We start from the raw sequence: 23826 nt of genomic DNA, 5'->3' as shown, positions 1-23826 counted from the left end.
AGGGGTGGCATTACCATTTGATGAGGATTACCTATTTCTTGCCAGAAGCCCCAAAAGTTCAGAAAGGCCTGATTAATTGAGTATTTCTGGGATATTTGTCCTTCCAGCAAGTTCTCTGTTAAGAACCTTTGTTGGAGTGGTCAGTGGGTTCTTGGTCACTTCCATGAACAAGGACTTTCTAGCCTGGTTACGGAGTTAATCTAGGAATAGTCTTGGTGATTCTAAACTTACTCCATTTTAATGATGACCACTATGCTGATGGGTTTTATATCAGTATCCAGATCTATGTTAATTGTACAAACACTTAATCTCCCCTAATTCTTCCACACTATCCTAGTGCTATGCTTCATCCAATGGCTTTCTGTAGCTGCCTTTATCAGATGTAAAACACCAATTCTGGCCTACAAAGCCACAAATTGTCCTGCACCCACCGACTTTAGGCGCTTATCATACCTCACCCTGCAGCACACTCCCTCCTGTCCTCTAGCACCGTTCAACTGAACCCACAATCTCTTAGAGTCTTGGTCATAATATATGCACTTTGTTCATCCTACCATATCAAGCATACAATTATATCAGATACCGTACCCAGTTTTAGTGAAAATCCCCACTGTCTGAGTCAGTGTTCCACAAGATTTGAATAAATTCTAGTGTTGTGGAACACTGACTCAAAAAAGCCCTGTTTTGGAAAAAAAAATAAAATAAATGGTGACTAAACAAATTAGTACTATTTCTAATTGCATGGAAAGAGAGGCTTCTAAACTACAGAAAGTCCCCTACTGCTGCTAGGTCAGCATATTTCTCCATGACATGACATTCTACCTCAGCTGATTGTCGCACACGCAATAATTGCAATAATTGCACTACTTTGCATACTCTGCACTACTCTGTGCACACGACAACCACACTCACTGTACATCTTTCTGTACATCTTTGTGTGCACACTGTATATATATATATGCACACTGTACTGTACATACTGTATTTATTTATTGTCATACGATTTAAATTTGTCCATTTACATCTACATATATGTATATATTGTATCTTTCTATATATTATAAAGTTTACACATATATATTATTTATTTATATATTATTTTATTTTTATATATACAATATATTATACTATATTACATTACATATATATTTTATATTTTTATATTATATTATTATTTTTACTGTTTATATATATATATATATATATATATATATATATATATATATATATATATATATATATATATATATATTGTTTTTTTTAAACTATATCCCTTTATTTTTCATGTCCACACACTTTACAATTTTTACTGTTTTCTTTCTTCACATGTAGGACAGTCGTAAAAAGCATTTCACTACATGTCGTACTGTGATGAATATGATTTCGTATGTGATGAATAAAATTTGAATTTGAATTTTAATAGAAGATAACAAAATAAACCTAGATTCTTATTTAATACAGTAAAAAAAATAGACTTTCTCATTTAGAACTAATTGTGGATAGCCCCTCCTTCAGCTACCCCATGTGCAGCAGCAGCCAGAGTCTTTACTAAAACCAGAATATTTGATCACATCATCCCTGTTTTATGCAAATTTAGTCTAGACGTTTTATTGTCATTTCAACCATATACAGCTGCTGCTTTCCTCCAGGACCTTAGTGCTACATAAAGACACAAAGCTACATACGACAAAAAGAAACTAGGGACTAAGTACAGTCACACTATTTGCTATAAATTAAGATCTTCGTGGCTACAGAGTAGTTTCCAGCTAGACACCAGCTGTGACATCCCTGTCATTAACTGTCTGTCCACTGCTTCTCCACCACTGGAAATATTCATAAAGCAAGCATGGGGCGGCGTGATTCCTGTCCCTACGGACCATAATTGGTGCTTGTTACAGTTCCCATTTTTGACCACTAGTTGCAATAATAATAATAATGTATTCTATTTTAAGTCGCAACTTATAATTTCCATATTCCAACCAGGAATAAAAAGACTACATGAAGATATGGGACTGCAGTGGATAGAATTACTTTGAACTGCTGTTGTGGTGCAGTGGTCAGTTTTGCGCTCAGGTGTCCATCATTAAACATTTCATGGCTTTGGAATTAGGAATTTAGAAATTATGTTGAATTATAAGAAGCTCCTGGTATTGTCCACTTGACAATATACTGGGGTTGACTTAATGAAGTAGAATTATAAATCATTTTATAAATCAAAGAAAATCATTTTACTTTTGCAGAAGGATTTATGTAATATTTGCTAAATATTGTGTGTTCTGCACATATGAAGAGTTTTACCCATCCCCAGAGTTGCTTTTTCAGGGATACTGTAGCTTTAAGTGAGCTCTCCATGGTAAGTAGGAAGCGCGGCGGCTCGAGAACGTGCATTTTCTGCGCGCGCCAGTGCCGTGTGAAGACACAAAAAATCAGAATTTATGTAATAATTCAGCAAGTCTCTTCGAAACTCCAATACCAGCACATGAACGCGAGCGTTCCATCAGTCTCCGGGTAAGCACGTCGAATTTGCTCATGTATTTTTTATTTTTTTTGCCGTGTTCGGTTTCAGTTTGCTCATGTTTACGATTACAAAGGGAGGGGGTCCAGAAAATGAGCCGGCTCGCGCGGCGGAGAGAGGCCCGCGCTGAGCCTTCCGTCCTGAGGCTTCCGCCCCTCGCCAGGACGTGAAGAAGTTAGTGTCTTCGTTTGTTATTTTACTCGTTTATCATGGACCTAGCACGTTGTCTGGGGTGTGTTGTAGCTGTGTATCTGACAGGTAGCGTTTTTGGAAAAGGAGGTAAGCCGGTAATAAACGTGGACGTTTATCAGTGCACCAATCGGCAGCGGAACGGAAGCCGGTTCCTCTGCGGTGTGTCTTAGCTCTGCTGGGCGGCGAGCGGCGCAGCCTGAGCCGCTAGCGATACGGCGACAGCGCGGTGCGAGGCTCGGGCTCTAGAGCCTACCGAATTGGGGAAATTTAAACAAAGAAACCTGGGTGTTTATGAAATAATGACGTTACTAAATACTTGTAAGGAGTAGTCCGCGTTTCTAACAGCGATGATGTAGATATGAAAGTAGCTCGTGTAAACGAATAAGCAAATTTTTTAAGCATGTTTTTTTTCTGGAGCTCGAAGCCGCGTATGCTAAAGGCTCGTGAGAGGTGAGCACGAGCCACAACGCAGCCACTACGACGGCAAAACCTCAGAGGTTATTTTATCAATGAGTTATTTTTTTCTATTTAAATGAAACAACTTTCACTCTTGGCGTCTGATAATCGTGAAGAGTGAATTAGGTTTAAACGATTAGATTGCGTTTCGTCGCAGATATTCGCCGCGGTAAGTGAGAATGGGCAATGCAAATAGCAAACACTTAACTTACTAACCCTCTGCTGTATTTAATACACTTTTCTATTATTTGATCGCCATAACGCTGCACGTGACTTGATTCACCTGCTGGATTCACCCGCGCAGAGTAAAGTAAACATTTGCGGCGGAAATAGACAATGCGCGTGACGGATATTTCCCTGTAATGTTAATATTTCACGTAACACTGTTATCTTAGTTCTTGGCACGAGCCCATGCATTAACATGAGTCGTCCCCCCCCCATTAACACCCAAGGATTTTATGTAAAACAAACAAACAAAAAAGTTTTCGGTGAAAGAAATATTTTTGAGGAAAAAAGAAAATCTAAATATCTATTTTTTTCTTCTGAACATGTCAGGTATTGGTTGTTAGAATTTCTTCTTTGTCCCAAAACAGCTTTACAGAACATGAGAAACCAAAAACATAGTACAAAAGTCCTAGATGTTCGACAAAATCATCCCTCGTGAGTAAGCCTGAGGCGACTGTGGCAAGGAAAAAACTCCCTTAGATGGTATGGAACCAGACTCAAAAGGGAACCCCATCCTCATTTGGGTGACACCGGAGAGTGTGATTAGAAATGCTTCTAAACACCGGAGAGTGTGATTATGAGCAGTGTCCTTTCTGCAGTCATGTACAGTCAGTTTTGTGATGCAGATACAGCATATGTGGAACGTTAGTGTGTGTATTGATTAAGAGGTTGTTGTCGTCCTCAAAGTTCACATAGGGTTGCTTTGAATACCCAAATCTTCACCAAACAGAATCCATTAGGAGCTGGTCCATCTCTGGATGCCTCAGGATCCTCGCAGGGTTGGCCTCCGTCTACTGGAGCTGGCACAAAATGCCTGATGTCTAAATCTCTTCCCTAAATGTCTGCTTCTGATTGCATCTAGTGTTACTTGGAATTGTTGATGTAGTAAAACATGAACAAAACTGTCCATGTAGCTGAACCAAAAGTGATTTTATTGACCTCTTTGGTGACAGAGATGTACTGTTTGTTTTCAGAAAGACCTGAGTAGCCACAACCTGATGCTGTTTGGTTATAACCTGATTGAAGAATCTGTCAGAAGATTTATTTCGGAATTGAACTAACATTAGCTTAAAAATGATCCACTTGTTATGGATTACTACAAAAAAGACAACGCATTCTATTCAGCTATGCTAACACTTTCAGATGGTGTTGCTCTACAAGATTGTTCTGGCTTGTTGACCTCTCAGTGATTAAATGATACTAAGCTCTGATCTAGCATTTAGTGACCAGACAATGTTCCAAAAGTAATATTTTACAATATCAATATATTCACATGAGTTTGTGTACCATACATTGAATGCTATAACAAATGAAAATCAATATGTGTTTTTAATTGTATCATTTTTTTTCTCTTTCCCTTTTTTTTTTTTTTTTTTAGAATGTTACGAGGTCACAGGTAGACGTCCCAGGCCCCACCTTCCCCCCTCTTCTTTCATTCTATAATGTTTCTGAAAACAGTTCCTCCTGTGGTGGCAGTTCACTCAGAATGGAGGTCCGGTAAGAGCTTGAGCCTGCCACTTTGCTTCAATGATAGTGCTTCAGACAGTGACTTTGTATCATCCAGCGGAACTCCCATCCCGCACAAAGTCCAGATGATCATCGACAGCCTCTGCAGCACACAGTCCTCAGACATGAGCAATGAGGTCAACTCTAGTGCCCAGTCTGCCCTCAGCCTGCCCAAGCCGACATGTGGTGGCCACAAGTCTTGTCGCCGAGCAGCGACAGAGAGCAGTAAGCTTCGTGCATTCGGCTCTGACGCCACTGAAGGTTCAGATAGCGATGATTCTGTGGACCGAGGGATCGAGGAGGCCATTCAGGAGTACCTGAAGGAGAAAGTGGACCAAAAGGTTAAAAGGGAGCCAGTGGAGGACCCAATGCAGATACCAAAAGTTCAACAGGAAGGAAATTGTATGCCAGATGCACCTAAACAGCTCATGCATTCCACCAAGGTGCTAACTACTAGCAACCCTACACTGAAAGGTTCAAAAGGAATCCAGCCATTGGTAGGCTTGAAGAAAAAGAAAAAAACAATCAAAGAGAAAACTTTGCCTACAAAAGCTCCACCTTCTTCTGGAACATCTTCCTGTTTGCCACAAGTGGATTGTACATCAGCTTCACTCAGAATAAAAGAGGAAGATTTAATGGATTCAAGCAGTGATGATGGCATTGAAGAGGCCATACAGAAATTTCAGCAAGAAGAGAAGGAGCGTCATGAAGGCTTGAGGTGCTTTAATCTGAACGACGTGCTGGACTCTAGTAGTGATGATGGCATTGAGGAGGCAATCAGGAACTACCAGCAGGAAAGGCAGAAGGAAAAGGAACACAAAATTCACCCAACGCAAAGCTGTTTGATTGCTGATCGCATTGGTGTTAAGCCTCTTAAAAAACTAGCTAAGAAGAAGAACAGAAAGAAAAATACAGTAGAACCTAAAGAAATAAAGTGTCCTTCACCTAAACCTGTAGGCCTCTCTTTCAGCATGTTGCCTACATGTATGGTGGCCAGTGGGGATTCATTGTGCTCCACTAGAGCCGAAGAGCCACAGGATGGACGGCAAATTCATTCTACACTCACAGTCAACACCACTGCTGAGCTGATGTGTGCCGAGGCCATCTTGGACATCTCTAAAACTGTCATGCCTGCAGCATTTGAGCCCAACTTGGACCTGGCCAGTACCCCAACAACAGAGACTGCGTCTTTCCTTCCCACTGGAGTTTCACTGCAGCAGTATGAGAAGAGTGATGAAAGCTCTGTGGACAGTGAGGATGGAATTGAGCAAGAGATTCGTAAATTTCTGGAGCATAAAGCAAAGCTGCATGAACAGGCAACCGCAGCTGACCACCCTGGAGTATCTACAGTTACTAAAGGCCCACAGCACATTAAAGTTGAGGAGGATCAGAACAAAGCACTAAGGCTGTCCTTCTCACGGAAAAGGAAACGGAAAGAAGCAGATGGCATGAATTGTAAACAAGGAATTGCTGGTAATACAGTAAAAGAGGATCCTCAACCCAAACCCCTAACCCAGAGTGAGTTCTCTTCTGTTACATGGCACACTTGTAGCCCAAATACAGTAAAGAAAAGCAACCCTACACAGTACTCTCCCCTTCATAGCATTACAGAAGGAGCCACATCCATGAACAAGGGTTCTAGCCTTGGAAGCAGTCCCTTAAAGTATTTTATTGGATCGGAGAGGAACTACAGCAGTGATAAGAGTAGCTCTCTGGACAGTGATGAGGATCTTGATGCGGCAATAAAAGATTTGCTCAAGACAAAGAAAAAAGTGAAAAAAAAAGTCCGGGACATGAAACTTAAGGCACGAAAGAGCCATAAACCTATCCAACAACCAGGTACTGACACCTTGAAAAAACATAAATCTGTCAAGGATCAAAATTTGGTTCTTGCATCTAAGCCCATGAAACCCGGGGTTCTAAAAAGCAGCAAAGGGCTGATGAGCATATCCAGACAGGACAAAGGTGCTAAGCCTAAATGTTTGAAATCACAGAAGAACAGCAAGAAACCTAAAGTCTCCACAAAGGAAGCCCAGGGCTCTGAATATAAGACGGCAGTCCATGGAGTCCAGTCTACACATGTCGATGAGGACAGCAGCTCAGTGGACAGCGATGACAGCATCGAGCAAGAGATCCGTCGGTTCTTGGCAGAGAAGGCAAAAGGGTCTTCTACATCAGTGACCACGCAGAAGCAGGATAATGCTGGAGGTGCAGAAGAAGCTGCCTTCACTACATTTGGAGACAAAAATGTTAAAATAGAGGAGCTTCAGACAAAGTCTTCTGATCTTACAAGGGCGTCACTGAGCATTGACCCAAGTCAGGAAGAGCAAACACAGGGCATTCCCATGAACATTAAGGGGCCAGCTTCATCATATGCCAGCTGTTGCAGTTTGGAAGACGACAGGATTGGTGATAAATTGCATGAGAGGACTTTGCATGAGTGCAGGAATATCAGCTTAGAAACAGACAAAGATTGGGCTCAAAAGGTAACAGGAAAGTTCACAGACAGAACAGATTCTGAAACATTTGTTGTTAATGTAACTGATCCACAGGAGCCCAAGGGTGCAGCGCAGCACCAGAACCTGTTTCTGATGAAGCATGATAACTGCAGTATAAGTACAGCTAGGGAAAAATCTTCAGCAGACCTGTCAAGCAGCTTGCAGAACAGGAGTAGAATTCCTCTTATAGAGGCTATCAGCACTGTGTGTCCCTCCCCCCCCCCAGTAGGAAAACACTTCCTTAGTTCCTCTTCAGAGACTCTCTTGGTTACCAAGGAAGATTGCCAGGAAAGTCCTGCTGAGAGCAGGTCTGATTCATTTGACCTGAACAGTTGGGAAAAGAAAGGACAATGGGACCAACCACCTAATCTGATCTCTAACACCAGACACACATCCTCAAACCCTGCACACCTATCTAGGCACCTGCCTCCTTACCCCTCTCACCTTTCATGTGTCCCCCTACCCCTTGCCCTATCCCAGCCACGTGCAGGTGCAGGCTTGGTGCACCTGCGCAGAGATCAGCCCTCAGTTGTAGCTCTGTCAGCTCACAAGTCCACTCACCTGCAGCTTAGAAATACACAGAAAGATACCAGAAATGAAGGGAGGGAGGAAGAGTCGGAAAGGTGCATAGATGAGACAGATGTAGAATCAGGTGAAGAGAAGACAGATAGGAGACAGCAGCAATGCAGCCAGTGAGTACAGGCCCTCTCTATCTATTTCTTTCCTTTCCTGTTCTGACAGAACCTGCAAAGAGCCAGCATAGACCCTGTGCATGTCTTTCCACCTACAGCACTCCATATGGCCTCTAATACTCCAGAGAGTTTTGGCATATGAAAAATTACTGCTTTATGTTAGCACAGTTATGGTGATAATTAGGATTCGTTGTTTACGTGTGTGTGTGTGTGTGTGTTTCTCAGATAAAAGCGCTCAGAGCTCATTCGTTTTGGCCTAATTCAGGGGCATCGTCACGTGCATTCTTCTTGGTGTATGTAATTCGTTAATTCTGTTCACTGGACCAGAGCTTAATGAAAGTTTTACCAAATGGATCAGTCAGATCAATGTCTGCTTGAGGAGTTATTTACAAAAATAAGTGCATTTTGTAATGTAGCTAAAAATATTTTTCTTCATAGATTGATTACATATCCTAATGTGTCTAGTTCTGTAATTCACAGACGGTATTCTAGTGCTGAGCATCAGAATGACGGCTGCCGTTAATTTGGGAACCTCCCTCAGCCAAGCAGATAGAGTAGCAAAGGATGATGAACAAACCTATCACTTGACCAGTGTGCCAAAAGTTGTGGTGGGTGATAACTTTTAATGGTTGACCTGATCATGATTCCTCCTAAGGTTTCTTTTTTGCTTATTTGCTGCCCAGTGAGACAAAGACCTTTTTGAAGGGTGTAGCTCTTAAGGCAACTGCCTGCATGATAATCCTCAGCTTGATCGATGGAGCAAATATAGTTATATATAGATTAATCCGAGAAAAGTTTTGGAAGATGATTATTATCGGTAAAAATGTCAGTTTGCAGCCAGCTCTATAATCCTTGATGATAGAGGATTTTAAAATTTTATTCGGAGTAAAAGCTTTGGGTCCATGTTGGCTCTGTACAGGAGAGAATTCACATTAGCACTCCATCCTTGCACTCTCTCTCTGTAGTTTGTATTAAGGTGAATCATGTCATATGCTGATATAATGCAGTAGTGGTACAGTCCCAGTTGTTCTCTCACTTGCACCCTTGAAATTCCATTTGCTCAGCCATCATTCTAAATTAATCCAGAAAATGTTTTGTGTGCTTTATTTCAGCCCTTTCTTTTCCATGTTGTTTCAGATATTTTGTTGTAAACAGCAAACAGTGGCATTGGTTAGAGTTATTTCATCATACTGTCATTCATAAAATATCATAATTAAAAGTGATCTTTTCTGTTTTGTTTCTCTTAACATAAAATGATTTTTTTAAATGCAGAATAAAGAGCAGTCCTTCTTGAACACTATGGTTATAGTGGTAAAATAATTGGGGCACAAAATGTAAATATTCAAATATACACATGCTTTATCAAGAACTAGTTATTCTGGTATGAATCTTTAGCACAAAATGAAATACGACAAAGTCTGTCTGTGTGTGTCGGACTGAAGTTTATCTCATTTAGATTCATTGTCTTTTAATCCTTCCTAATCCGCTAAAATGCTTCAGTTCCTCTGGCCTTCACCTGAGGAACCCCCAAGTCTGCAAACACTGACATTTTCGCAGGTTTGACATACACCTGATTCAGCACAAGCTTGAGATGTTTGAGCTGAATCAGGCTGTGCTATGATCATGCCTATATAAGTGTGTTTATAGACCCATAAGACTCTATATTAGGCCTTCATTTTGGAAGCCCCCTCTGCATTGCACATTTGTTGACTGCTATAACACATTATCACCCGTGGGATTTATTAAGCCATTAATGAACACCCTGAGAACAAGTAAAAAAATAATTCTACCTCAGCACTTTTTCTCTTCTCGCTCTATCAGCTTAGTATGATGGTAGACTTTGGTAGTGTCAACATTCCCATATTGATATAGCATCCATCAGAAATACTGGGGTAAAGGATTTACTTCTTGTATTCCCTTTTTTAGTGCAATTTAAAATCAGACAGTGTCTCTCTGTACCACATGATGGTCCCACAAGCTGCTTAATGGAAACTTGGCCACTATCAAAGTGACAAAACATGTGCTTAGTTTTTATTGCTGTTTAGATGAACTGTAAGCTGCCGTGTTTTGTTATACATTTATACTAGCCATATTCTTATTTCTTAATGGAACATCTATTTAGATCATTTAAAACCAGATATAACCTAGCACTTTCTTTCATTTGGCTGTCATCTGGATTTACAAAAGCATACCACCTACCACTACATTTCTTTATCACCTGAGCCAGATGTGCATGACGAAGGCCCTTGTACACTAAAAGAACAGCCAGCTCTAAACTGTACTCTGTACTGGTTCAGTAGATTGAGAAGTTTGAGTGTTTGTACCCAAACCGTAGATGTGAGTGTATTCTCACTTCACGCTCAGTGTACCTTGAATAGACTCTGGATCTAGCATGTTTGACCAGAATGACTGAAAAGTGTAATGAATGAATGTTCTTTTCTCACTCTATGTATGCAGAACTATTTTCATAACAGTACAGGTATTTTGTCACATTTTATCAGTGAATCACAAAGGATCAAGATATGTTTTCCCTGAAGAAACTGATAACGTGCCCCTAATGTGTAACCCCCCCCCATACCTTCTTTTTTCTTTTTCTTATATATATTGTGTGTGTGTATAATGTATGGAGTCATTTTTTTCTCACTCAGCTGTTTACAGATTTACCTGTGTTGGCCCCAACATACTGTCACTTATTTGTTTCTGATCTCTGTCCTTATTCCTTTAGTTAACAGCTACATGTACACTGCGCGAATACACGTTTTCTGTGATTAGCTCATTATTAGCTGGCATTTCACCATAGTAAAAAAGCAAGCTTGGCAATTGGTATTCGAGCACTCACAGGTCATCAGGTGCACACTGTGATCCGATTTCAGGTAGGTGTAAATGCAGTCTGTACAGTGTGGTCCTATCAGACTGACCTTAAGTAGAAATAGGAATATGTACTAGCAGGATATGCGATGAAAAAAAATTCTAAATAAAGCAAAGCACCCAGAAAGGACTTTTATAATATTCTAATTTCTGCAATCATAGCTCTCTTAACAGCCATTGTCAAAGTTGATATTTTCGTCAGCGGAGGAAAAGTTAGGACAGGCTGTTCACTTAAATGATCTCTGAGGATTAGAGCAGACTACCTTCCCAGCCTCTTGGAATAGTGTGTGGGAGAAATGATATCACAGTGTGTGCAGAATGGATCCCAAGAAGACAAAGCTGAGACCAGAGCATTCGTTGCCCGTATATAAATATAGAGACAGATAACTTTAATGCAAGATGTACTGGGATTTTTGTTTCCATTTTGTGTGTCAGCTATTTTTGTTTATGCATTTTACAATGAAAATGTTATTTATTTTAGTTTTGTACATGTGAAGGATACTCTTCTCGGCTGTGTCATCTTTCACTGTTTTTGCATTAAAATGAGCTTTTTGTCCAGCTTTTTCATTCAGAGGCCAGATACACCAAGTGTCTTAAAAATGTAATAAACAGTGATGCTCAAACATTTGCCTGTGCATAGGGCTGCATTATTAACATTTTAGTCATGACTTTTGGATCTCTCAAACTCACTTATATCATGTGTTTAGATGCTCTCCGCATGCTCTTCATACAGTTTGTTTCGGCCAAGTGTCTCTTATCCGCTGTGCAGGTTAAGGTGCTTCTGAAGCTATGGTACAGGGATGAACACACTTCAACTGAAGAGCCCTGTTTCTACACTGAAGTCACAATGTTTTTGCAATGATTTTTTTTTTTTTTTTTTTGAGCATTCATGGGCTCAGGGAATGAATCAGTTTATGATTCAGTCATATGCTCTTACTGGTTAGCCCATCAGCTAAGTGAATATCACTGATGAAATTCTGTAGTGAGTAGAAAATCATCTCAGAGTGCACAATACATCAAACCCTGAGGCGGATGGGCTACAATAGCAGAAGAACATCAGGTTCCACTCCAGACAAGAACAAGAAGCTATCATGGGCTCCGATTCACTGAAACTGGACAGTTGAAGACCTAGAGATTTCTGTTCTTGGCTGATAGGAGTAGAACCAAGTTGGTTTGTGCATCTATAATCAGTGATTATAATTGTTATTATATCCTTCCTGGCAGCTCAAACCAATGGATCAAATGGATCAAATGTGATTGTCAACACCTTGACCAAGCCATGTTCTTCCATTTCTCTATGAACCAATTCTGATATCCACATGCTCATTGTAGGTGCTTTTGGTAGCAACTTCGTAGCCCCATACACAGCAAGCTACAATTCACTGTGTGTTCTGACACCTTTCTGTCATAGCCAGCCTTAACTTTTTCAAAAATTTGTGCAACAGTAGTTCTTCTGTGGGATTGCACTAGATGTGCTAGCCTTCGGGGCTCATGCACAAGCCTTAGATGCCTTTGACCCTGTCAGGGTGTGCTTTGTTGGACCACTTATGGTAGGTACTGAACAGTGTATACCAACCTGCTGTTTTGGTGATGCTCTGACCCAGTCATCACACATTGGCTCTTGTTAAAGTCATCCAGAGCCTTACACTTGCCCATTTTTCCGACTACCAACACTTCAACTGTGAGAACTGACTATTCACTTATTGCCTTATATATTCCACCCTTTGACAGGTGCCATTATACACATCACCTTTCAGTGGTTTTAATATTATGGTTGATTGTTGTATATACAGTATATCAATAGATGGGGGGAGCATGTCAATGTTCTCCAGCAAATCACAGCTACAGGGGTTATGTTTTTAAAAAAAATTTAGACAGGAACTCATTATAAATGGGATTCATTTAGTCTGATAAATGTAGTTTACATCTGAGGTAATTAGACAGATAGTAAATCATACATCTTAGCCAAGTTATGCTTAACTAAAAGATACGATGGGGAAACAGCTGACTCTTAATAGTTAATTTAACTATTATTTATTTAACAAAATAATTTGCTCTTAATAGCAAATGAGTGCTCTTATGAAACATGCAAGGAAGAAAGCCTGTTCTTTTGCCACTGGTTACTCTCACTTTCATTTGTTCATAAGTAGATGTGGAAAAACTGCTACTGTTGTAATCATAGAGAGTTTTGTGGGTTTTTTTTGTTAATACAGAACATTCCTTCAAGACACTTAGTGTGACCCTTTTGAGTTTTAGTCCTCTAAAGGTTTATTATTTTCATCTCAGGGGCCTATTGTCATGCTCATTAGAGAATCTAAATCCACGTCCAGATTTCTGTCGGGTAGTTTTATACAAATAAAATTGAATCGAATGGAATGCCGCAGACATCCTTGTTTTAGCAGATTATGTGAGAGTGGTGAGGGTTAAAGGATTAATTTTCCAAGTGTTTCCTAGCCTAATATTTTTTGCGTCGTATTTGTTTATGCATGATTACCACAGACCAGATTTCTGTTTATATTGAGAAAAAAAAAACCCAGAAAATCAGTTTACCCGGAATTACTTGGACAAGATGCTTATATCACTTGTGGTCTGTCTCTTGTGGATGTGGTGTGAATGCTTCTGTTGTCACTTGTGGCCATGTTACATCCATTCAGGGTTTTTGATTGGGTTTTTTTTTTTTTTTGAAATATATTTTTGAAGAATGGACTCATTACAGAAATACAGTATACACCGATCAGGCATAACATTATGACCACCTGCTTAATATTGTGTTGGTTCCCCTTTTGCTGCCAAAACAGCCCTGACCCATCATGCACTGTGTATTCTGACACCTTTCTATCAGAACCAGCATTAACTTCTTCAGCAATTTGAGCAACAGTAGCTCATTTGTTGGATCGGATCACACAGGTCAGCCTTCGCTCCCCACGTGCATCAATGAGCCTTGGCTGCTCATGACCCTGTCGCTGGTTCACCACTGTTCCTTCCTTGGACCACTTTTGATAGATACTGACCACTGCAGACCGGGAACACCCCACAAGAGCTGCAGTTTTGGAGATGCTCTGATCCAGTCGTCTAGCCATCACAATCTGGTCCTTGTCAAACTCGCTCAAATCCTTACGCTTACCCATTTTTCCTGCTTCTAACACATCAACTTTGAGGACAAAATGTTCACTTGCTGCCTAATATATCCCACCCACTAACAGGTGCCATGATGAGGAGATAATCAATGTTATTCACTTCACCTCTCAGTGATCAGAATGTTATGCCTGATGTATGTAGTGCTTTATTTATCTCAGAATTATTATTTTAAAAAATCTAAATGCTGCTTAATTTTTGTAGAATTTTAATTTGTATAACTGGCTATTTTGTATATTTTTGAATGTATAGTCATGTTGTAGCAGTGCAGTTTGTGTAAGTCTGATGCCACATGGAAAAGATAGAAAAGTGAGCTAACCAGAACTAGCTTTTATTGTGTTGCTGTAACTTTAATGCAGCTTACTAATATAAATTTGCTTTGAAAAACTGCTTTTGTAATGCAGTCACTCACATTTACATTGGTCTCATCAGGAGACTGTTGTAGGAGCTTGCTTCATATTTAACTTTGTGTCACATAGTCATGTGTTAAACATTAATTTGACTGTAGTATTCCTTTAATTTGTTTCATTTTGAACCTTTACTGATGGATCCGTTAGTATTCCCACCATGTATGTGAATATGTGTGCATTTGTTTGTGTTGCTCCACCAGATCTCTGTCCACCAGTATTGACCCAGGTGTGCTTCTCAGTCCCTACGTTGCCCTTACTACAGAGGAAAGGAGCCAGAAATTCAGACACAATAAGCAGGTACAAATACTTGTAGTGTGTCTTGAGAGTAAATAAGGCTAAGGTGCCCTTTCAGTCAAGCAATTTAGTATGGAAATAAACTATGGCATAGTCTGAATACTTTTTAGGAATAATATATCTCAGACTGAATGTGTCTGCTCTTTGTGAAAACATTTGTTTGTGCTGATAAACATCTAAGGTTAACATTGTCATGTATTGTGTTGCTAGTACAAAGAAAAGGTTTTTGCCCCATATTGTCTCTTTTCTTTGGTCAGGTGTCCAAACACATTTACCAACAGGTAATGAATCCTTTAATTGATATTGAAATGCAATACACACGGAAAGTAAATGAAGAGAAGAAAAGTCCAAATCAAATCAATATTTGGTGTGATCACCCTTGCCTGTAAAACAGCATCAATTCTTAAAGGTACACTTGCACACAGGATCTCAGCAGGCAGTTTGATCCAAACATCTTGAAAAACTAACCACAGATCTTCCGTGGATCTTGGTTGCCCCAGATCCTTATATCTCTGCATATAATTCAATTTTTTAGTTCAGCACTTTTAACAATGGACGTTTTCCTAAAAGCAGCTTTACAGAAGTATATAAACATAAAGAAATTTCTTTTATAAAGTTTAAAGTTACTATTTTATCCCTAATGAGCAAGCCTGAGGTGACAGTGGTGCAGAAAAACGCCCTGAGATGATATGAGGAAGACACCTTAAATGGAACCAGGCTCAGAAGGGAACCCATCCTCATTTGGGTGACACTGGACAGTAAATCATGTAAATGTAAATAATGTCCTTTCTATAATGGCAGCCAAGAGCTCTTGAGGAACTAATCCCAGACAGACTCGATGATGTTGAGATCAGGGCTCTGTGTTGGCCGAACCATCACTTCCAGGACTCCTTGTTCTTCTCGATGATGAAAATAGTTATTAATGACATTGGTTGTATGTTTCGGTTCGTGTCCTGCTGCAGAATAAATTTGGGGCCAATCAGAAACCTCCCTGATGGTACTGCATGATGGATAAATATCTGTCTGTGTTTCTAAGCACTGAGGACACCATAACTCCTTTGTGTCAACATTCTAAGCTTGTGGAGGTGATGTAATGGTGTGGAGAATGTTTTCTTGCCCATCAGCAATGATATCCACCTGATCAACAGAAGCATCTTTCACAATTTATTAAGAGTAAATCATTTTTGATGTCTTAATGCCATGTTCAGTAGAAAAATGAGATTGGGATTATATATATGGAAACAGTGAAGAGTTGGATGCTTGAGTATGCTCAACCCTTCAAGTTAGAATAGAGGCTACTCAGGGACATTTGCATATCACTGGGAAGAACTTTTAGTACTACCAGACCTTCTTTCCCTACCCCAGTGCCTGACCTCTATAATGCTTTTGTGTCTTAATGGACAATTTCCCCGCAGCTATGCTCCAACATTTTGAGGTTATTATATTACATCAGCAAAGGTGGAGTAGAACGGGAACGGAATTTTCACCAAACGTGGGTATTATTGGTCAGGTATGCACATACAGTAGAATTATACAAGTGTATACTTATAATTTGACATAGATTGAATTTTTTCAGTGTAATTTAGTTTCCAGTGCGTGTAATGACAATCCACCTAAGAATATAAAGCTTCATAAACATGGACTTGCTTTTATTGCAACAAACATATTAGTACTTATATGCAGTTTTCTGCAGTACATTTATATTTCAGGAAATATAAACCAGGTTATAATACTGAAAACTGGAGGTAATTGTGGTGTATGTGTCCTTGATGGCAGAAATGTTGGCTGTTAACTAATGTGCTGAAGCACCAGTGGGAGAAACTACTCGTCTAGACATTTTAGACTGTTTCGTATACAGTTTTGAACATATTCAATATATTTTCAATGCATTTTTTAAGATTGACACCTAGATTCATCTATTAACTAAACATTTGGTTACTAAGAGCTGGAAACTATTATGGCAAGAGGCTCAAACCCAAAATCCACCCTTCCTCCCCATCTATTCTTTTGATCAGAGCACAGGTTCAGCCCTGATATAGGACCCCTTAAGCATTTTGAGTATGAAGGGCCTTGGAAGGGTCACCAATGTACAGCATGTATAATTCTATACAATATGAGAGGTCTAAGTGTCGGTATGTATATGTTCCAGAGATGCAGAGAGCTGAAAGGTGCAAAGAGGAAACTGCAGTTTGTGTTTAGCAGTGTAATGAAGAGCTTATGAAGATACACACCTGAGAGAGAGAAAGCAACTGTACCATTTTGTGGTTGTTATACTGTTCTATGTTCTGTGTGTTCCTTCTTACAATTTATCTTTCAGTTGATTTTCAGTTACTTGGCGGTGGAAAGATTTTATGCTTATGTATGCAGATGCCGTCTGACCATTTCTGACCATTCTTCATTTGTAAACAATGTTGTACTTCAAAAAAAAAAAAAAGTTGATGCAGTTAATGTTACAAATGATGTTTGGGTTTTATTAAAAAGAAACGTGTAAAACTGTTTATGCCTAGTTTTTTCCAGGTCAAAACATCCTGTATGTCCAAATAGAATACATTGTGGGCGTGTTAGAAATTCTTATTATAATAACATTATTATTCTTTTCCCACTGACAAAGGTGCTGCTCTTATTGATAACAGCCGCAACACAATCGTAATGTGTCCATGGGTTATAATCTTTTTTTAATTTTATCTATTAATTGTCTCTTTTAATTTACATTTTTGAGTTTTCACATTGCTAAAATATTGCCAATGCTTTTGTTTGGTTAACAAGATAAAGTCTTGGATTAACATGCTGTCCTTTTCCAGTCTCCTCTAGGAATAAACATAGGAGTAATTGTTTAAGTAATTAATATTTATGTATTTAACATTGGTCTGAAATGGTATGTGATATTTACACATAACTTTTCAGCCTGAAATACTGTGTGAAATGATTGTATTTATGGGTGGTTATTTTAACAGGGAGGCAAAAGTGAAGCCAAAATGTCTGAATGTCTGAAATGTCTAGTGGCAACTGCAGAAATGGTAAACAGCTGATGTTTTAAATTAGTATCTCTACAAAATATTTTTGGGAAAAGTTCACTGGACCTTAATATCCCCCCATAATATTTGTACTTATGATAAGACTCGAGATGGTGAGACTCTTTGCAGTCTGTTTTTTTTTTTTTTTTTTTTTTTTTTTTTTTTTAGATTTTTTACTCATTTGTCTAAGCAACGTAATAACTTAGTAACAGTAAACCAACATAAGTGAAGTGATTGTATAAACCATAGCTAACACTATGCCAAATTTCATGACAGTTGATGGTATGAACTAATTTTCATACGGAGTTAGAAGAAAATCATGGAGAGCAAACCTTTCCACAAGGTTTAGGAGTGTATTTATGGGAATGTCTGACCATTCCTCTAGGAGCGCGGTCAGACACTGATGTTGGACAAGAAGGTCTGGCTCTCAGTCTCCGCTCTAATTCATCCCAAAGGTGTTCTGTCGGGTTGAGGTCAGTGTTCTGTCTTTGTTTAGTAATTTTATATAAAAACATTATGCACATGAAAATGATTGTGAAGATTAAAGTAAAGTACAAACAAAACTGCATCTGAAAAATCCTTATGACCATGAATATTATTATGATCAAAATCTTAATTCATTTAGGAAAGAAAAGTGACCGTTTCACCGATTATAACACCTCACAATATAACCTAAATCTTTAGAGCGGGGGTGTCCAATCTTATCCGGAAAAGGCTGGTGTAAGTGCAGGTTTTCATACCAATTATGCAGGAGCCACATCTGAGTCTATTGAAAGCCCCTGCTTTAGAAAATTACATTTTATTTAAATTACTAAAGGGACAGCTTAGTCTGTCTCTCTAACTCTGGACAATCAGAAGTTACTCCACAACACTTTAAAACCACTAAAGACACTATGTAACATTGTGTAAGTGGACTCAGATGCTGGACTAAAGCCTGGTATCAGCTTGTTTATACTCCCTGTGCTCTCTGGGTTCTGTCTTTGCTTAGTATTGTTGTGGCTAAACCTGGAGCCTATTCCAAGGGACCTATTGCATAAGGCCATGGACAGGGTACTGATCAATCACATTCAAACACACTAAAGACAATTTAGAGATGCTAATCAGCCTAAAATGCATGTTTTTGGACTGAGGAGGAAACCAGAGAACCCAGAGGAAACATGACGAGAACGTGAACACTCGGCACAAAAAGGGAGGAGGCATTAATCGAGCCCCCAACCTGGAGGTGTGAGGCAATCACACTAATAATTAAGCCCCTAAGCCCCCATTATAAATAATCAAATTGTCTAAATTTATAAAATTTATCAAATTAATACTTGCTTGAAAATCCACTTTACTTCAGGACATTTTGTTCAAGGTTTTCATGCTCAATGGTTTCCAGCTCTTTTGAAATCTCCTCTTCTTCCCCTCCTGCTTTTCATCTCTGGCCATGACTACATATTATTCTTTAAGGTAATTAGCATTTCTAGTCAGAGAGAAAATGCTCTTGAAATTTAGCGTTAACAAAGTCTGCTGCCACCATGAGGTGAAAGGAGATATTGCAATTTGTTTCTCACAGAGAAACCACAGAGTAGTTAACATCTGTTTTGGACTTCGGACACATCTGGCTTAGAAAGAAAAAAAAAACTCCAACACAAACAATCATGGACTATTTAAAAAACAATTTAAATTAAAATTCGTGTAAATATTAAAAACATTGTTGGTTTTCAAGAAAATATTCCTCACAGACATTTAACTTTCTATCTTCAATACAAATAAACCACAATTATTATTTCATTTCTAATAATTAACATTTAAAATAGTCCTAGATAATAATTGTACAGTTTACACGTCTCTCATTAAATTATTTTGTTAAACTCTTTTTTCTTAAATAAAATGAAAATAATCCAAACCAATACATAATATCTACAAAGTTTATTTATTTGTTCTCTTCTTTCTCTTTCTCTTCTTCGTGCTGCAGTCCTTAAATAACATCTTCAAGGTTTCCTGAAAGAGGAATGCAGAGTGGTTTTAGTCTACACAGCATGCTCGAGTCCTGCACAGCTACCTAGAGATAATAACTGTGATCTGATGAAACAATGCCATCTGAATTTGAATACAAAATTGTACTGTGTATCAAATAAGTGATTATGAGCACATGACCAGTTTTAAATTAAAGATCCTTACCGGCTTGAGACCAGCTTCCCTCGCCTTGTCCGTTTTATCCACCTACAGTACAAACAAACACACATACTCATATATCAGGTGTGTGTCAAGGTGATATGTATATAAAGATTAAATAGAAGAGTGATGTCTGTAATTGTGAATATGTGTAAATGAATGCTGAATGGGGTTTTGTTGTGCTCACCTTGGCACACAGAAGCTCTGGATCGCTGATCATGTTCATGATGTTATAGTTATTCTCACCAGACACAAGCATCCAGGTGATCTTATTCGCCTCTGTTGGGTGGATTTGCTCTACAAGTGGCAGCAAGTAATCATCTGCAGAAAGAGTGAAAGGGTGAGAATAGAAATAGAGTGAATCGTCCCAGTCATTCAGTCATGTAATATGAGTGAGATTCAGGTACAAGACTATTTCTATGCAATTTACCGAGTAACAAAGGCAAGAGGAGTTGAAAGCAGGTGCCTGTAAATGGTTTCAGTGTACACAATGAAACATTTGCCGAATCGTAATGGGGAAGTAAAATAGATTAATCAAAATCCTGAGCTGCAGAGGTGGAGTGTATATGAGCCATGCTGATGTGTGTGTTTGCGTGTATATGACTGTGAATCTCACACGCCATCTGGACCTGGTCATCTAACGGAGCTGATTCCAGCATGTCGATTGTCAGTCATTTACCAGCTGGTGGATATGTGGGTACATCCTGGGGACACTGGAACAGTGTCAACAACTGGGACTTTGCCCACCACAGAAACAGTGCTGATACCCGGGACACTGTCCACCACAGGAACAGTGCTGATACCCGGGACATTGTCCACCACAGGAACAGTGTTGACAACTGGGACACTGTCCACCACAGAAACAGTGCTGATACCCGGGACACTGTCCACCACAGGAACAGTGTTGACAACTGGGACACTGTCCACCACAGGAACAGTGTTGACAACTGGGACACTGTCCACCACAGGAACAGTGTTGACAACTGGGACACTGTCCTCCACAGGAACAGTGCTGATACCCGGGACACTGTCCACCACAGGAACAGTGCTGATACCCGGGACACTGTCCACCACAGGAACAGTGCTGATACCCGGGACACTGTCCACCACAGGAACAGTGCTGATACCCGGGACACTGTCCACCACAGGAACAGTGTTGACAACTGGGACTTTGCCCACCACAGGAACAGTATGTGACACCTGATGGGTTGATGGTTTAATGGTCCTTTTTGTCTGGTGAGCCTGGCGCTTCTCGTTACACTGAACCACTTCAACATGCACCAGCTTCCTGCCCCATATCCTGCCATCCATCTCCTGTTTGGCCTTCATGGCATCCACAGAAGATGCCAAGCAGACAAAGCCAACTCCTTTCCATCTTCACCTGTACGAGACACATTAGGACATGCTTAACATGCTAAACATGATGAAAAATAGGCATTCTGTAAGCTTTTCTTAATACATCCACACTCCACTTAAGGGGAAGTGAACCTGGTTATTGGGATAGGAATAAAAGGATTATCAGGTGTAAGTGACGTTTGCGCTGGTGATGATGCCAAATTGTAAGAACACAATGCACAGAGGCTTGTCATCCACCCGCTCATCAAGGTTCTTCAAGAAGAGTTCCACACCCTACAGAATAGAAGGCAGAGTCAGCATCCCTTGTGTGTGTGTGTGTTTTATCAAATTTTGCTAGAAAAACATTGTTAGAAATATTAAACAGGTGTGATGTTATGGGGAAGTTGGTCTCCATATGGAAAACTACTTTCTTTTACAAAAATGACAACTTTAAAAGAGAATAAAAAGTAAAACAACCTGTGTGTGTGTGTGTGTGTACAGTAGTTCATTTTGTATCCCCTATGCTTTGGCAAAGAGTAGCAGTAAGAAATATATCGTTTTATACACATAATAACATTTTGTGAGGTTTGTGAACAATTTAACAACTTAAATTCCATCCAGTTAAGTGAGTGGGAATGAGAAGGTTTTAGTTTGAAATGCAGGTATGTCACATGTGTGTGAACTATAGCTCAGGATTCTCAGATGGCTGTGTAACTGTGATGAGGATATAATGCAAAAATGTGTTTTATTTGATCAAAGACTAACAGCAAAGATCAGATGAAGACCCTTGAGATGTGAGACAGTAATCTCATCTATAACTTTTCACATGTGTATTCATCTGGAAAGAAGAAGAAAAAGACATTTTTATTATCTGTATAAACCTGAGCCAACATGAATTCTGTAAACATGTCCCTGGAATAATCACACTAGAAAAGTTCTAGTCACTCTTCTCCTCTTCCTCTCTCCTTCTCTACTGTTCTTCTCATTTCAATGAACTTTTTCTCTCTTCCTTGTTATTGTTTTTTTTTTCTAGATCATTCAAATACGTTTCATTTTATATACATAATAAATCATTTGAGATGTGTGTGAACAATTTAGCACATTGCATTTCCTGTGATGGTTACTGTATTAATCCAGCTGTAAGTAAATAAACCACCTTTGCTTCATGTTCTTGTTTATTTATTTATTTACACCGACCAGGCATAACATTATGACCACCTGCCCATTATTGTGTTGGTTCCCTTTTGCTGCCAAAACAGCCCTGACCCACCATGCACTGTGTATTCTGACACATTTCTCTCAGAACCAGTATTAACTTCCTTAGCAATTTGAGCAACAGTAGCTCATCTGTTGGATCGGATCACATGGTCCAGCCTTCTCTCCCCACGTGCATCAGTGAGCCTTGGCCGGCCATGACCCTTTCACCGGTTCACCACTGTTCCTTCCTGTGACCACTTTTGATAGATACTGACCACTGCAGACCGGGAACACCCCACAAGAGCTGCAGTTTTGGAGACGCTCTGTCTAGCCATCACAGTTTGGTCCTTGTCAAACTCGCTCAAATCCTTACACTTGTCCATTTTTCCTGCTTCTAACACATCAACTTTGAGGACAAAATGTTCACTTGCTGCCTAATATATCCCACCCACTAACAGGTGCCATGATGAGGAGATAATCAATGTTATTCACTTCACCTCTCACTGCTCATAATGTTATGCCTGATCACTGTAGTGCTTTATTTAGCTCAGAATTATTATTTTAAAAAATCTAAATGCTGCTTAATTTGTGTAGAATTTTAATTTGTATAACTGGCTATTTTTTCATAGAGAATGTACAGTCATGTTGTAGCAGTGCAATTTGTGTAAGTCTGATGCCACATGGAAAAGATAGAAAAGTGAGCTAACCAGAGCTAGCTTTTATTGTGTTGCTGTAACTTTAATGCATTTTACTTCACTGGAACTAAGGGGCCGAGCCCAACCCCTGAAAAACAACACCTGAATTCAGTGATTTGGAAGGGTGTCCTAAAACTTTTGGCAATAAAGTGTACACAAATTAAACAACTACAGTTATACAGCATATAGTAATTGATGTACTTTATACTTTTAGATAGCAATATGCTGTTTTAAGCTTCAAGTCATTAAGGTCTATACTGCATAGGCTCTGGATACAATTTTCACAGGATAATAATATTCAATCAACCAAAATATTCAAAACCACATAATGGGAATACATAGTGTCATGTTCTCCACTCATATATATATATATATATATATATATATATATATATATATCCAGTCTTATTGTACTTTCTGACCATCAAGGCTGTGGGCTCAGTGCTGCTTACTTTGCTGACCCACGACTGTATACCAAAGCACAGCTCGAATCACATCATGAAGTTTGCCAATGACACGACCATGGTGGGTCTAATCAGCCAGAATGATGAGTCAGTGTACAGAGAGGAGGTGCAACAGCTAACAGCCTGCTGTGGTGCCAACAAACTGTCTCTAAACATCGACAAAACTAAAGACA

General features: G+C 39.4%; 1 protein-coding gene and 1 long non-coding RNA gene across 4 annotated transcripts; one reads left to right on the top strand and one right to left on the bottom strand.

Annotated features, from left to right (window-relative positions):
• The first annotated feature begins 2360 nt into the window (after positions 1 to 2360).
• Positions 2361 to 17125, top strand: ppp1r26 (protein phosphatase 1, regulatory subunit 26). 3 transcript variants are annotated; one of them, XM_058415571.1, is made up of 4 exons: positions 2361 to 2508; positions 4767 to 8084; positions 14698 to 14794; positions 16941 to 17125. In XM_058415571.1, exons 2-4 carry the CDS (start codon positions 4831 to 4833, stop codon positions 17010 to 17012), a joined length of 3423 nt encoding a protein of 1140 aa, XP_058271554.1. In that variant the 5' UTR covers positions 2361 to 2508; positions 4767 to 4830; the 3' UTR covers positions 17013 to 17125. The 3 variants fall into 3 exon arrangements, with proteins under 3 accessions (XP_058271554.1, XP_058271551.1, XP_058271553.1); XM_058415568.1 differs by lacking the exons at positions 2361 to 2508; positions 14698 to 14794; positions 16941 to 17125 and adding an exon at positions 2550 to 2689 and having other exon boundaries at positions 4767 to 9316; XM_058415570.1 differs by lacking the exons at positions 2361 to 2508; positions 14698 to 14794; positions 16941 to 17125 and adding an exon at positions 2658 to 2794 and having other exon boundaries at positions 4767 to 9316.
• Positions 17126 to 19709: 2584 nt separating this feature from the next.
• Positions 19710 to 20366, bottom strand: LOC131368891 (uncharacterized). The gene is made up of 3 exons (XR_009207213.1): positions 20150 to 20366; positions 19969 to 20010; positions 19710 to 19788 (listed from the first exon to the last, which is right to left on the bottom strand). It is a non-coding gene; the product is annotated as an uncharacterized LOC131368891 (long non-coding RNA).
• Positions 20367 to 23826: the final 3460 nt, after the last annotated feature.

The sequence above is a fragment of the Hemibagrus wyckioides genome, linkage group LG18 (assembly GCF_019097595.1).
Source record: "Hemibagrus wyckioides isolate EC202008001 linkage group LG18, SWU_Hwy_1.0, whole genome shotgun sequence".
Classification (NCBI taxonomy): domain Eukaryota; kingdom Metazoa; phylum Chordata; class Actinopteri; order Siluriformes; family Bagridae; genus Hemibagrus; species Hemibagrus wyckioides.
The sequence above is the reverse complement of the archived record's forward strand: the minus strand, read 5'-3'. Positions and strand labels throughout refer to the sequence as shown.

Coding starts and splice junctions, on each gene's coding strand:
- ppp1r26 (XM_058415571.1), top strand. CDS start 4,831: ATGTTTCTGAAAACAGTTCCTCCTGTGGTGGCAGTTCACTCAGAATGG. Junction 8,085..14,697: donor AGACAGCAGCAATGCAGCCA/GTGAGTACAGGC, acceptor TTGCTCCACCAG/ATCTCTGTCCACCAGTATTG. Junction 14,795..16,940: donor AATTCAGACACAATAAGCAG/GTACAAATACTT, acceptor TATATGTTCCAG/AGATGCAGAGAGCTGAAAGG.